The 15,000-nt window shown below is 43.6% G+C and overlaps 1 protein-coding gene across 1 annotated transcript in view; it reads left to right on the forward strand.

Annotated features, from left to right (window-relative positions):
- Positions 1-15,000, forward strand: part of LOC134439278 (serine/threonine-protein kinase BRSK2-like) — a 184,546-nt gene that overhangs the window by 130,618 nt on the left and 38,928 nt on the right. The window contains exons 6-11 of the mRNA XM_063189181.1: positions 604-637; positions 970-1,038; positions 3,234-3,380; positions 5,384-5,415; positions 6,032-6,196; positions 14,503-14,600. Coding sequence (XP_063045251.1) covers positions 604-637; positions 970-1,038; positions 3,234-3,380; positions 5,384-5,415; positions 6,032-6,196; positions 14,503-14,600 — 545 coding nt within the window. The remainder of the gene's footprint in view (positions 1-603; positions 638-969; positions 1,039-3,233; positions 3,381-5,383; positions 5,416-6,031; positions 6,197-14,502; positions 14,601-15,000) is intronic.

Here is a 15,000-nt window from a genome sequence, read left to right on the forward strand (position 1 = left end):
GGACAGGACAGGACAGGAGAGGAGAGGAGAGGGGAGGAGAGGAGAGGACAGGACAGGACAGGACAGGACAGGACAGGACAGGACAGGACAGGACAGGACAGGACAGGACAGGGCAGGAGAGGACAGGACAGGAGAGGAGAGGACAGGACAGGACGGGGGGGGCAGGGCAGGACAGGAGAGTAGAGGACAGGAGAGGAGAGGAGAGGACCAGAGAGGAGGAGAGAGGAGAGGAGAGGAGAGGAGAGGAGAGGAGAGGAGAGGAGAGGAGAGGACAGGACAGGACAGGACAGGACAGGACAGGACAGGACAGGACAGGACAGGACAGGACAGGACAGGACAGGGCAGGGCAGGGCAGGACAGGACAGGACAGGACAGGACAGGACAGGACAGGACAGGACAGGACAGGACAGGACAGGACAGGACAGGACAGGATGCCACTGGCACTCTTCATGTACCCTCCTCTTCATCGCTCCCAAAACTCAGTGCTCCCCAAAGGAATGAGATCAAATTGAACAAAAAAATGAGTGTGAGTGCACTGACAGAATAAAGAAAAAACTCTCATCCTGCCTTTCTCTCTCCCTCCCCCTTTTCCTTTCTTTACAGATCTCCTCACTATGCAAGCCCAGAGGTCATAAGGGTAAGTGCTTTCTGCTTTTTTTCTTCCACTTATCTCTCTCTCCCTCTCTCTCCCTCTCTCTCTCTCTCTCTCTTTCTCTCTCTCTCTCTCTCTCTCTCTCTCTCTCTCTCTCTCTCTCTCTCTCTCTCTCTCTCTCTGTCTCTCTCTCTCTCTCTTCCACTCTGTCCCTCTGCTTTTCTGCTTTGCCTGTTTCTCTCTTTGCTTGTTGCCTTGAAGAAATATTTGACCACTTTACACTCTTTCTACCTGTGTTTTCCTTTCCTCCATTTCTTGGTCTGTCTGTCTGCCTGTCTGTCTGCCTGTCTGTCTCTCCCTCCTTATCTCTTTCTCAGGGAGAGAAGTATGATGGTCGAAAGGCAGATGTCTGGAGTTGTGGCGTCATTCTCTTTGCACTTTTAGTGGTAAGTGAAGGAGAGTCATTTCCCCATGTACGTGACTACTGTATGTGTGTTTACATCTGAGATACTTACAACCAGGACTGTAGTCGAGTCCACCATTGTAGAGTCCAAGACAAGTCCGAGCAGGACTGTTAGTCGAGTCCACGTTTGTAGAGTCCAAGACAAGTCCAAGACCAAACTAGTCAATTCCGAGACAAGTCAAGAGTCCAAAGAGGTTCGAATCTGAGAGAAGGCCGACTCTGAGTCCAAAAAAATTACAGTCCAAGTCAAGTCCGAGTCACATGTCTGTCAGTGCTAAATAATGAATAGGATGAATGTGAATAGCATGAATGTTTGAAGGTAACCTATACGTCATGCACGTGTAGGCAAACCTGTATGTTATTGGATTTCAAGCTCCACTTTAGAATCTGTGATGGCCAGTGTCCTAAACAAGATTAAAACGGGCAAGATTAAGACGGGTCCAAAAGCTTAATTTGGAAAGTCCAAGACAAGTCCAATTCCAACTAATGGCGAGTCTAAGACAAGTCCAAGTCCATAGAAAAACATATGTTGTCGCGTCTGGACTCGAGTACTACAGCACTGCTTACGACCATAACCTGAAACCGTCCATTCCAACTGTGACGCTGCACAATGTAATTTGGGCAGACTAATTCAATTCAATTCAATTCTTTATTTACATCAGACTCAAAATACATGGTCCATATCAAGACAACAGTCAAAAAATTACATAGAGAAGTTAAGAAAAGAAAAATAAGAAATAAAATAAAAGAATAAAATGAAAGATGGGAACACACCCATCAAACAAATAGCCACTCTCTCCAGTGTCGCCTAAGTTTGGAGGAGAAACTCAAAGAACACTTTGCTGGACTCAATAGGGTTTGAATAATGCTGTTTTGAGAGCAGTCCAATCTGCACAAATACCCGCAGAGCTTTGAAGTCACAATAACCAGGAGAGTTGACCCTTGACCCAGGGCGGCTATGTATAGGGCCTACTATACTGTATAGCTCCACAGAAAACTTAGTGGACATTTCTGCTGTTATGTCTGCTCTACTCTCACTCTCACCTCAGCTCACATTGGCATTGGCATCAGTGTACCGAAACAGTCACATTATATCACACATTTGTTATTGGAGTCAGCAAATCTCTGTAAGCACACTCGCATAACTCAGGAATTGGAGAGATTTTCATATTTGAGAGTTGCCATAAGTCTTACTCCAGTAGTTAATCATTTGAATCCCTCTCTTCAGCTTCACAAAAGACTTGCTCAGAGCGAGCGAGAGAGAGAGAGAGAGAGAGAGAGAGAGAGAGAGAGAGAGAGAGAGAGAGAGAGAGAGAGAGAGAGAAAGAAAGAGTCTGGCTCTACTTCTGCGTCATATTCACACTGCTGAAGTGCAGCATTGTTAAGGATGAGTCACATATCTACATAAGAATCTTCAAATACACTAGTCAAGACATGGCAGCTCAACGCAACTCAGCTTGACAGGCCAACACACAGGGTGCAGGAGGCTTCGCTGCATAAAAGAACTAATAATAACCAAACAAAGACACGCACAGCGTTATGCATATTCAGTGATACGATCTGCCACACTGTCACAAACCACCAACCAAACACTACACTGCCCATCCTCACTACTGCTACTACGTCTTCAGACTGTATTGAGAAAAAGAAAGAGAGAGAGAGAGAGAGAGAGAGAGAGAGAGAGAGAGAGAGAGAGAGAGAGAGAGAGAGAGAGAGAGAGAGAGAGAGAGAGAGAGAGAGGACTAGAAAGAGAGACAGAGGCAAAGATGAAGCAAGACATGGCCACAGTTGACGACGTTTGTATAAAAAAAGGAATTGAGAGACCACAGCAAAATCACATGCAGCGCAATGCAGAGAATTGGCAATTCAGTTTCTCAGTCAAATTTGAAGAGCTCGTTTCCAAAATGAGATATATCCATTTTATAGAATGTTGGGGAAATTGACATTTTTGTATTGGGCATTCCACTGAATTGCATTACAAAATGCAGGTTTAAAAGTATGTTCTGAAAACTATTGAATGGCAAGAATTCACACATAGATTATAGGACTTCCTAACAGTCAATTCCAATATTAAAATGCAAAAAGTAAAAAAAAAAGTGGATATAGCATTTGGGAAAAGAGCTCTTCATGTACTCCCCTCGTGACTAATTGTGTCCTCCCCTGTGTCTGTGTCATCAGGGCGCGCTGCCGTTTGACGACGACAACCTGCGGAATCTTCTGGAGAAGGTGAAACTGGGCGTGTTCCACATGCCCCACTTCATCCCGCCCGACTGCCAGAACCTGCTGAAGGGAATGATCGAGGTGGACGCCAACAAACGACTCACGGTCTGTAGTACCAGAGATTATTTAAGTATATAGAGATATACCAACATAATAGTTGCTATGGGCACCTAACATGACCAGGTTCCGGTCTGCCTAAAGGGGGCGTGTCATAATGCTCCTAGCATTGAATAGAGCAGTCCTTAGGTGTGCCTAGGTGTGCCTAGGTCTGCCTAAAGGGGTATCCCCCCCCCTGCAATAATAGAACCCGGAAACAATGGGCCAATGGAACCTCTCTCTCTACACTCTCTGGTACTACTGTCACCTGAAAAAACTCTTACCTTACAATAATAAAATACATCTAAAAATAAAGAGCCAAACTAGTGAAATAGGCTACTACAGTACACACTTTACTAAATAGGTATGATTGAGGTGGACATTTACTCCATGAAGTATGAACTTTCAGAGCATTTGGATTTTAAGTATTTATAAGTCAAGTGCATTGTGGGTAAGTCCCAACTACCACACTACCAGGGCTGATAGTATTCAGGCTCCATGCCTGATTTCAGGCTTGACAGAGTTTGCAAAAAAATAAAAACATTGATAATAATTAGCCATTAGGTTATTCTTATCTCAGAAAGTGTTACAGGTTCAGGGTTTTCTTCTACTATCAGGCTTGAATAATGACCATACACAGGCTATTAAATGTTAGAGCAGGGGGAGCAGGGTTTTTTTTCACTATCACCCCGGCACTTCAGACAGAGTCTCCCCTGAGCCTTGGAACTTTGCTTTAAAGCACCAGTTATTTTGGGATTAGACTGAGCTGAATAACTCTTCGCCACACACAAAACTTTCTCTCACGCACGCTCGCACACACACACACACACACACACACACACACACACACACACACACACACACACACACACACACACACACACACACACACACACACACACACACACACACACACACACACACACACACACACATACACACACACACACACACACACACACACACACACACACACACACACACACACACACACACACACAATGTATACAGGCTACAGAATATGTCTGGCGTGCAGACTGTTAAAGTGGATTTCAGTTAAGTCTCATTTCTGCTGTGGTGTCAACTCGGGTCAAGCTATGATCATAATGCAATTTAGTCTGTCCACACACACACACACACACACACACACACACACACACACACACACACACACACACACACACACACACACACACACACACACACACACACACACACACACACACACACACACACACACATTGTGGGAGATAAGCACAAAATTGCCAGATAATATTTACACTGATAAACCTATTGAGGACATTTGAGGGGGATAGAGAGAGAGAGAGAGAGAGAGAGAGAGAGAGAGAGAGAGAGAGAGAGAGAGAGAGAGAGAGAGAGAGAGAAGAAGAAGAAGAAGCCTCTGTCTGCCCGTATGAGCTGTGTGCGGTAGACAGGCCTTTTGTGGAAGTCAGACAGTTTATGTGAAGCTGATTCCCAGGCAGAGTACTCTGATGTCGGAAGAGCTTAGGGAGTCTCAGACTGAAAGAAGAACATGCTTTGATTGGTGCACTTAGAAAGCAGGGCCAAACATGGCACTAAAGGCATGTAACAGCACTATTGCTGCTATTATTATTATTGTTATTATTATTATTATTATTATTATTATTATTATTATTATTATTAGGCCTATTATTGTTAGTAAATTGCATTATGATCATAGCTTGACCCAAGTTGACACCACAGCAGAAATTAATATTATTTATTATTATTATTATTATTATTATTATTATTATTAATAGTAGTAGTATTTAATAATAATAATAATAATAATAATAATAATAATAATAATACTAGTAGTAGTAGTAGTAGTAGTGTAGTAGCAGTAATGATGGTGGTGGTGTCTGATTCTATCAAAGTAGCAGTAATACACCGTGTCTCTGACTCTTTTACAGTAATACACCGTGTCTCTAACTCTTTTACAGTAATACACCGTGTCTCTAACTCTTTTACATGCATGCTTTGTCTTTCAGCTGGATCAAATTCAGAAGCATGCGTGGTACTTGTGAGTACTCTTCCCTTCTCTTCTTCTTCTTCTTCTCTGTTTCTTTGCTGGCCATTTTAATGTAATGTGCCCACTGATATTTCCAGTACGTGTCAGGTGCATCTGTGGGTCATTGCTTCTTGCTTATCTTATTTCCTACCTCAATATGTCTTCATTTACGGCTTGTCTTTGTTTTCTGTTGTGTAAGCATTTAGTGTGCCTAACAAGCATGTCCGATGTTCAATGTAATGGACTGTGCGTGTGTGCGTGTGCGTGTGCGTGTGTGTGTGCACCTGTGTGTGCACCTGTGTGTTCCTATGTGTGTGTGTTCTCGTGTTTGTGTGTGTGCGTGTGTGTGTGTGCGTGTGTGTGTGTCTGTGCGTGTGTGTGTCTGTGTGTGCGTGTGTGTGTGTCTGTGCGTGTGTGTGTCTGTGTGTGCGTGTGTATGTGTGTGAGGGTACATGTGTGCACACCTGTGTTTGTTCGTGTGTGCGTGTGTGGGTATGTGTGTGAACGTACCTCTGTGTGCGCGCACCGGTATGTGCCCATGTGCGTGTGTGAAATTGTTGTGTGTGTGCAATGTGTGTATGTGTGTGTGTGTGTGTGTGTGTGTGTGTGTGTGTGTGTGCATTTCCAGAGCGGGCAAGAACGAGCCGGAGCCCCAGACGCCGGTGCAGCGCAAGGTGGCGATGCGGTTGCTACCGGCGATGGAGGAGATCGACCCGGACGTGCTGGAGAGCATGCACTCGCTCGGATGCTTCAGGGACAAGAGCAAGCTCATCAACGACCTGCTCGCAGAGGAGTGAGTCCTGCATCCTGATCTGTCCTCAATTAGGGGGAGTTGTCATTTGTTAGTGTAGTCACCAGGGCCTTCAGTTAACTTTTTTCTAGCCTGATTATCATCAACTTTCAAATCTCTTCGAGACTTGGTCTGACCAAGAGCATAACAAGTAACGTTTCCAAAATGGCATGGTTGACCTGCCTCCCTTGGTTTGCTACTGGTTGTTTGCTTCCAGGAGAAGTGGGAGGAGTTCCCGATTTTTCTGGAGTTCAGAAATTATATTTGTATTGCTCTTGGCCTGACTAACTTTTTTTATCACCAGCCAAAATGGTTAGTAGATGTCAATCTCACTAGCCAAACACACACTTAGCACTAATAGGTCAAAGTGGCTCTTCAGTTATTATTTTCTACTGTAGCAACCAGACTGACATCTCATCAGCATTTGGATGGTTGGCTGGTGTTACTGTAATTTAGAGCCCTGGTTGTCACCTATTGGTACCCAGAGCGTGCACTCCCTCCCTCGGCTGCTTCAGGGACAAGAGCAAGCTCATCAACGACCTGCTCGCAGAGGAGTGAGTCCTGCATCCTATCCCTTCCTGCACTCGTTAGGAGGAGTAGTAATCTGTTAGTGTTGTCACCAGGGCCCTAAATAAAAATAAAAAATTCATCACCTGCCAAAATGGCTAGTAGATGTTAATCTCCAGGGATGTAGTACTCGAGTCCGGACTCAAGTCCGTTTTTTAATGGACTTGTACTCGCTATCAATTGGACTCGGACTTGTCTTGGACTTGGACACTGGTCTTGCCAAATTAAGATTTTGGACTCGACCTTGTCTGTCTTTTGGACTCGGACTCGTCTCTGACTTGACTATTCTGGTCTTGGACTTGTCTTGGACTCTACAAAGGTGGACTTGACTACAGCCCTGTTAATCTCACTAGCCAAACACACACTCGTTAATAGGTCAAAGTGGCTACGTTTTCTACTCTAGCAACCAGACTGAAATATCATCACCAGCATTTGGATGGTTGGCTGGTGTAATTTAGAGCTATTGGTACTATTTGGTACCCAGAGTCTGCACTCCATTGGCTGCTTTAGAGACGAAAGAGAGCTCATCACCGACTTGCATCCTGTCCCCATTAGAGGGAGTTGTAATCTGTTAGTGTTGTCGCCTATTCCGCATTGCAATGGTTAAGTTCAGTAACTACACCAACATTGAAAGGCCTTCAAAGTATTGGTATGAAGTTGAATATTGTAGTTATGGCAACTTTGAAATAGCGATACCTCTAAAATAGGACACATTTGGATTATTAGGCGTTGTCACTAGATAAATGAGGTGTTATGAAAACCATTGTCAGTCTAAACTCAATTTTGACAAATTACTGCACTTTGTGTTTGTATGGCTGTATTGGTACCCATAATCTGCACTTCCTCGGACGCAGTGGTGGACAGTAACGAAGTAAATGTAATTCGTTACTGTACTTAAGTAACATTTTCATACTTTCCTACTTTACTCAAGTATTTTTATTTGGTAAGACTTTATACTTTTACTTCACTACATTTCAAAGCGAAATTTAGTACTTTCACTTCGTTACATTTACAGAAACACTCGTTCCTTACTCGTTCCTTTTTTTCTTATTTAAGGTGATACACGGCAGGTGAATGAATTCATTTTTAATGCCCTGGTCAAATGAAATCTGAGATTCACGCTTGTGTGAAGAAAGTGAAACTGAATCCGATTGGCAGACTCAGAGATTCGCCATTGTGATTGGTTGTAAAGTGTCACGTGACAACAAGCTCTACTGTAAAGAATTAGTTTTAGGAGGAAAGCGAGAAGAGCAAGACCACTGATGTGTCCACTGTTGCGACTTGCGAGACGAATTGAAATAAGGGACTGTTCGTAATTTACCGGGGGGGGAGGGCTGGTGCGTAGGGGGGGGAGGGCCATGATGAAAAAAAATTAGGTGGAGGGGAGGGCCATGGGAAAAAAAATCGGAGTTAGGGGGAGGGCCATGGGAAAAAAAACGAATTTATTTTATTTTATTTTTATTTCTTTTTTAAAATAATAATAAAAAATGCTCTGAAACACATCGCTTTGCGATGCAAGGTCCCGGTGCATACTATAGCACTGAAGCGTGTATCTGTAGTCAAAAAACTATCAGGTGCAGCTACTGTCAGAGAGATTCTAGAATGAGAGGGGACATATGGCGGCCATCTTGGTGACGCCTCCGGGGTGCTATTTCGCGATTAAGTAGACCAGATCTGAGAGTCAATGGGAAAAATGAATGGGGAAACTGAGTATAGGACGGAGGGGAACCCAGCGGTTGTGAAAACCATATGGTTGAAACGACCGTGAAAAACTGATCAATCTAGACTACTTGGTTGTGTCATACGAGTCAAAATAAAGCTTTTTGAGCCACTTTTCTCACGGTTTTTTTGACAGAGCGCAGGCGCAGTAGTTCCATAACGGCACGAGAGCAACGGCTTTTCAAAACTGAGCATGTGCATAATTTCGCGTGCGCCGATGCAGCCAGATGATTGGATCACTGGCAACGCAGCTCAGCAGGCACATTGGCTCTTGTTACCAGAAAGGCGGGAGATGTGCGGGTAGACGCCATATTTGCGTTACGAATCTTCACCGTTAATTTCTATGTACCTGTCCTATCTCCTCTTACTAGAATATTTCTGACTGTAGATTGCCCGCGCTGACTCTCTTTCACTGTAGGCCTATTGCTAGTGCTACGGGAACGAGCATCATAGAAAATGCCCGTGAGCAAATAACTAGCTGAGGTGAACTATATGGGCTAAACAGTTTGGGAAGTTTTGACAACGAATTGGATGGGCATTTCCAGAGGAATTTTGGAGAGGTGTTGTAGTCAACTGGTGGTCACAGCTTCTGGTAAGTCATGATTTTATTTATTGGCACCGCCGTGTGCTTTACATCTGTGTTCAAAAAACTTTTAGACCCCAACCAGACCGGAATGAACAGTAGGCCTACCTAGGCCTAGACGTACTTTGGTAGAACGGTGCAGTGACGCGGGAGATGTTGTTTTGTTTAGCTTGTGGTGTCAAGGTAGTAATAACAGTGGTATTAACGGCGATGTGTTGGCCATGCATCATATACGGTCTTGAAACCATTGGAGGAGCTAACTTGTTGTGAAGAGAAGTCTCGTCACTTTGGTGAACAAAAACGGACCAACTAAGCAAGGAATTGTGTAGCCTACATTTAAAGCGTGACGGGAGAAGGGAATGTCACCAAAGTTGTGCATCGTGTCAGGTAAGAAGTGACTTTTGTTTCTTGCGGTGGAGATTGGATTCATAGTAGCATATATTGGTAGGCTAGGTTTTGCCTATTGCTGGTGAAGTAGTCTAGCTTAGCCTCGGAGTTGGATATGGGGTGAATCTGAAGGAGAGCACAGCCGATGGTGTGCGTGGCTTGTCTATCATCACAGTTGTCAAAGTTGAATTGCCGCGGTGTGTAATGGCTGTGCTATTGGATGTTTTGGAATGTTGTACTGGTTCTGTTTTGGCAATTTGTTCCATTTTGCTGATTTGACCACCATAGCACCACCTATTAATGCGTCTTAAATATATGGCCTACGTTAAATGCAAACTAAAGGTGGATTTCTCACTCTCCCTGTATCAATAGCCAGCATGAGCTGCTTTGGCGCTTAGCCTACTTCTTGCTCCGATCACATCCCGGACTCTTTGGCCGTCAAAGTGTAATCACATTCGGGAAGGTAGAGCTATGCCTGTGTGTGTGTGCGTGCGTGCTTTTATGCGTGGTCTGGGAGACAGGACAGGGGTCCTGATCGAGATGCACCTTGAGATCCACAGTCGCAATTGCAAGAAAATCTAAATTATTTGAAAGCCCGGTCACCTCTCACGAGTGCATCGCATAGCCTAGTCAAAGCATTTCTTCTAATTTCACACATTGCACACTGCCCATGCTGAGACAAACTGTCAAGGCAACGCGATTTGCTCTTGAACACGCCCTCACCTCCACATCAGGTGCGCGTTTCCCTTCCGCAAGAAGAACTTAAATTAATAATGTCAAAGTGAGATGTTTAACAAAAAGGTAAATCTACCCATCCTTGTTTAGGCTACATAAAACATGAGGAAGTTATTCAGATGTGATTCGCCATTCCTCACCCTAAAATTGATTAGAACGCAGGAAATTGCATCTAAAAAACAGATTTTTTTTTCACAGCACCCCCTGGTCTAAACCAATTCCTGCGTCCCTGGCTTCGCTACTGTGCTGAACATGTAAAACGTACTTTGTGAAAGGCGCTGCTTGTCGAGCAGGGAAATATTGAAGCTGCGGTGGGGAAACTCTCTCCACTTTGTAGTTTACAGTAGTAACAACTCGGACATTGGTATTGAAATGGAAGTTTTTATTATTATCATTATTATTACTTAACACGTAAAAACAATAGTGAAGGCAATTTGTCTTGGTGACAGTGGAGTTAAAAGGCATCCCATGCAGCCGCAGAGGCAGATTCTAGCGGCTTCTCATAGGTATCCACTGATATCGATAGCACATAATAGTGCAGACAACCGCCCTTGATGTAGGCTAGCCTACTCTGACTGTTCTCATGATGGTTGTTCATCTACCAATTTTACATATTATTTTTTTTTTTTTACCTGTAGGGGGAGGGCCATGGGAAAACAAAATTGAAGTGGGGGGAGGGCCATGGGGAAAAAATTGAGGTGGAGGGGGGGGGCCATGATTTTTTTTTTTGACCGGACTTCCAGCGCACCAGCCCTCCCCCCCCGGTAAATAACGTACAGTCCCTAAGAAGAAACGGTACTTTCTAGTAACACGCGGAAAGCACAGCAAAACGATAAAGCAGGCGACAATAACGTTTTAGGTAAGGGTTAACGTTCGGCGAGAAGGTCGCTACCGTGGAATAGCAGCACGACAGAGAGAATCTTTAGACCCCGACGCGGAGCGGAGGGGTCTTGTTCTCTCTGAAGTGCTGCTATTCCACAAAGCGACCGACTCGCCGAAAGTTAACCCGCTTATTATATGGATATACTTAAATGATTCACACATGCGGGGACATTTCTTTAGACCTATTTAATGTTAAGATTGTTGCTGCGCAAAACAAAACAGTGCCGTTGTGGAACACCGCTAGGCAACAGTTAGGTAGCCAGGACAACAGGTGTTGTCTTGTCTATCACAGCAGCTGATTAGAGTGACAAAAGACCGGACCCCCTGCGGAGTGATATGAAACATTCGCTTTAGCCACTGACTTGTATACAAGCCAGTGGCTTTAGCAGTGAACGTCTTGTTGCCATTGACAGCGGTAGCCAGGACAACGGGTGCTGTCTATCACAGCAGCTGATTAGAGTCTTGTTGAAAAGTCGCTTTAGCAGTGAAACGTCTTGTTGCCATTGACAGCGGTCTGTTATAGACCAACCCGTCCGTTATCGAAAAATAACAGACGTCCGAACGTTGGGGAGCCCCGTTGAAATGAATGGAGCATTCGACAGATGACGTCACAACCATATAATAAAGTGTATTAATCTGCACGTCGTATTCGTTGTGTGAGGGGGGAGAGATTTAGCTCGCAGGCTGCACTCGCCTGACGAGACGAAATTTGTCAGATAGGCTTCGCGTTTGAACTGAATAATCAGCGAATTGATACTTAATGTAGGCCCTACTGCTTATTTGACTTACTGTGCTATACTGTGCTACTATATCTGTGTTATGGCTTAGGCCTACAATAGAGTCACATAATTACTGCTTTTGTAGCGTGTTGGTTTCTTCAGTGAAGTGCACAGGATGCCTACTGCTTATTCCAAACCATCCAGGCGCACAACTCCGTGATAGCATTCTTTCCCCTCAATACATTGCAGTATTTTCTGAAGTAGTTGGGGATATCAATTACTTGTCTAATAGACTCCCCTGTCACCCAAAAAATGGTTTGCTTCAACTTTATGGAAAAGAGACTTGTGTAAAGGGTTTGTATCATTACATGAGGTTTGCCATGCCCACCATATGTTGCAAAGTGAGGCTACATGCAACATGTGTCCTTGCAACATGTATCCTTTCCCTTAAGCCAGGTCAGTAGGCTTTGACTAAATATTGGCCCAGTGATGTGCACAGGCACAAAAGGCTTTTTCATGATCAGACAGATAAGTGTTCCAATTAAGTTGTATCAAGTAGGCTAGGCTATTGCAAATCATTGGCATCTAGCAAATAGAGACCATTACAAGTATATGAAGATGTTTCTAGCTTAGAATCGCAAGAAGTCTGTTTGTCCATACATAGGCCTAAGCCAACCTTAACATAACCAAACACTACATGATGATAATAATAATAATAATAAGAAGAAGAAGAAGAAGAAGAAGAGGTCTACCAAAACCATAATTATAACAAAAATTAAACATAAAGTACTTTATTGGCTACTACTCTAACTCCTTGCTGTCACAAATAAGTAGGCCTATCTGGACTGTAGGCCTACGGCTGGGGGGGGGGTATTGTAGTAGTTGTTCGAATAGGCATATAATCAATTTAAGCCTAATCATTCTTAATATTAATTGCCCTTTCATGTGTTCTTTTGGCATATTAGGGTCAGTATTTGTTTAGAGAGGTGAAAATGAACTGATGCTAAAACATCCATGGACTTACTCCACAGTGTTTCTGAGGCCTGTTGTGGCCTAGTTCTAACATGTTGGTATAGCCTATGCAAATCAGAGGATATTTAATTAGATATGACCAAACTAGGCCTACAACACTTAAATATTAAAATTGCACCAAAAGCTTCATTTTTAAGTTTTTACTTTTTACTTTTAGTACTTAAGTATTTTTGACGGCAGATACTTTTGTACTTCTACTCAAGTAAAAAAGTGAGGTGAATACTTTCACTTTTACTTGAGTAGTTTTCAATGCAAGGTAACTGTACTTTTACTCAAGTACATAACTGGTGTACTTCGTCCACCACTGCTCGGACGCTTCAAGGACGAAAGCGGGCTCATCAACGACCTGCTGTGTAAATCAATCTAATAGGGTTGCTAGTCTGGGAAAGTGTATCTCATAAAAGCAAGTTGTATTTTGTCAAGCTCATTAACGATCCACTGGCAGAGGAGTGAGTACTACTGAGTCCTGTCCCAATAGGAGAAATGAATAATTGCAACAACCACAATTTGGGAAATACAGTTTGCAGAATAGCCCCGCACCAATTTGGTAGAACATATGTATCTGACACCCTGCTGAGATAAGGGTTTCAAATGTGTGATTTTTTTTTACCATTATCAATCTATCTTAGACGGAGTGGTATTTTGTTAGTGTTGTTTAGTCCCCATAGTCTGCTCTCTCTCAACTGCTTTGGGGACAAGAGCAAACTCCTCAACAAACTGCTGGCAGAGCAGTGAGTACTGAATGTCCCAGTTGGGGGAAACCAATAACAACAACTGCAGTCTAGGAAATGTATCTACGTAATAGGGGAGCTAGTCTGGGAAAACACATTTCACAACCCCCTTGGCTAAGTAAAGGCCACGTCTGCTTCACGTCATCACCATGTCTTAGGGGGATGTTCTATGAGTTGTATGTTGTTAGAGTTGTCCCTTATTAATGCCAAATGTTTCAAAACGGCGGCATAACAACAAAGCAACTACCATTGGACGACTCAATACAGTGTAAATAGCATATTAATAACCCAAAAAGGAGCTGTGCTTCTTTAAATATGTAACTTCTTACATGTCTGTCCTTGAGGGTTCAGTCCCTGCCTTCAACCGGAGACATTTTTGGACAAATTAACGCACCAGTTGTAACCTTAAAGTGATACTGTCCCATTTTTGGAAATAAGCTCATATTACACCTCCCCTTGAGTTAAATACTGTAATATGGTTTTACTGTTCTCCTGTACTTTCAACCGTTTTCTGGTTATGGCAGTGCAAATTTTCGAATTATTTAACTCCAGGGGAGGTGTAAAATAAGCTTATTTACAAAAATGGGACAGTATCACTTTAAGTCTGTTGGCCTCTGCTTCCTCCGACAGGCCCTCTGGACAGCCAGCGGGACATCTCACAACTAGCTCACTCTTTATTTTTATTTTATTTTAGAGCAACATCATTTTCTGTGTTTTAAATTACCTTAAACACAGTGTTTCTGCCCGAGGCTGTGTATTATTTATGCTCATTTAATTTTGCACACTTTAGCGAACCACTTACTAATTTACCACGACAAACGTAAAATTGTGTGTGTGTGTGTGTGTGTGTGTGTGTGTGTGTGTGTGTGTGTGTGTGTGTGTGTGTGTGTGTGTGTGTGTGTGTGTGTGTGTGTATGTGTGTGTGTTGTGTGTGTGTGTTGTCTGTGTGTGTAGGGACAACCAAGAGAAGACGATCTACTTCATGCTTCTGGACCGGAAGGAGCGGTTCCCTAGCCACGAGGACCAGAATCTCCCTGCCCGCAGTGACGTTGGTAAGATCAGACAAGACGAGCCATTATTGTCTCTGTAGCCCCTTAATGCGCGCCGTACCTCCAGAGGCACGCTGTAATAGTCATTGAAATGTAACTACCATAGCACTACAAAACTATGACACAACACAGACACTTTAGTAAAGCACCACGACTTGGTCATTACCATACTGGTAACAACAAATGTATAAAGCCGCGTCTTAAGGGGTTAAGAGAGAGATGTGTTACGAGCACTGAGCGTACGACACAGGACTTGTAAATTACAAGTATTGCACATCTGCCGGTGGTTAGTGTATCACAAATTATTATGTAAGGAATAACGGCCCATGAGGTGTCCTGATATCGAGGGAAATAATGGACGAGGCGAAGCGTTCTAACAACCCGACGGTGCAGCTGAAGGGCT

Source organism: Engraulis encrasicolus, chromosome 22 (assembly GCF_034702125.1).
Source record: "Engraulis encrasicolus isolate BLACKSEA-1 chromosome 22, IST_EnEncr_1.0, whole genome shotgun sequence".
Classification (NCBI taxonomy): Eukaryota; Metazoa; Chordata; class Actinopteri; order Clupeiformes; family Engraulidae; genus Engraulis; species Engraulis encrasicolus.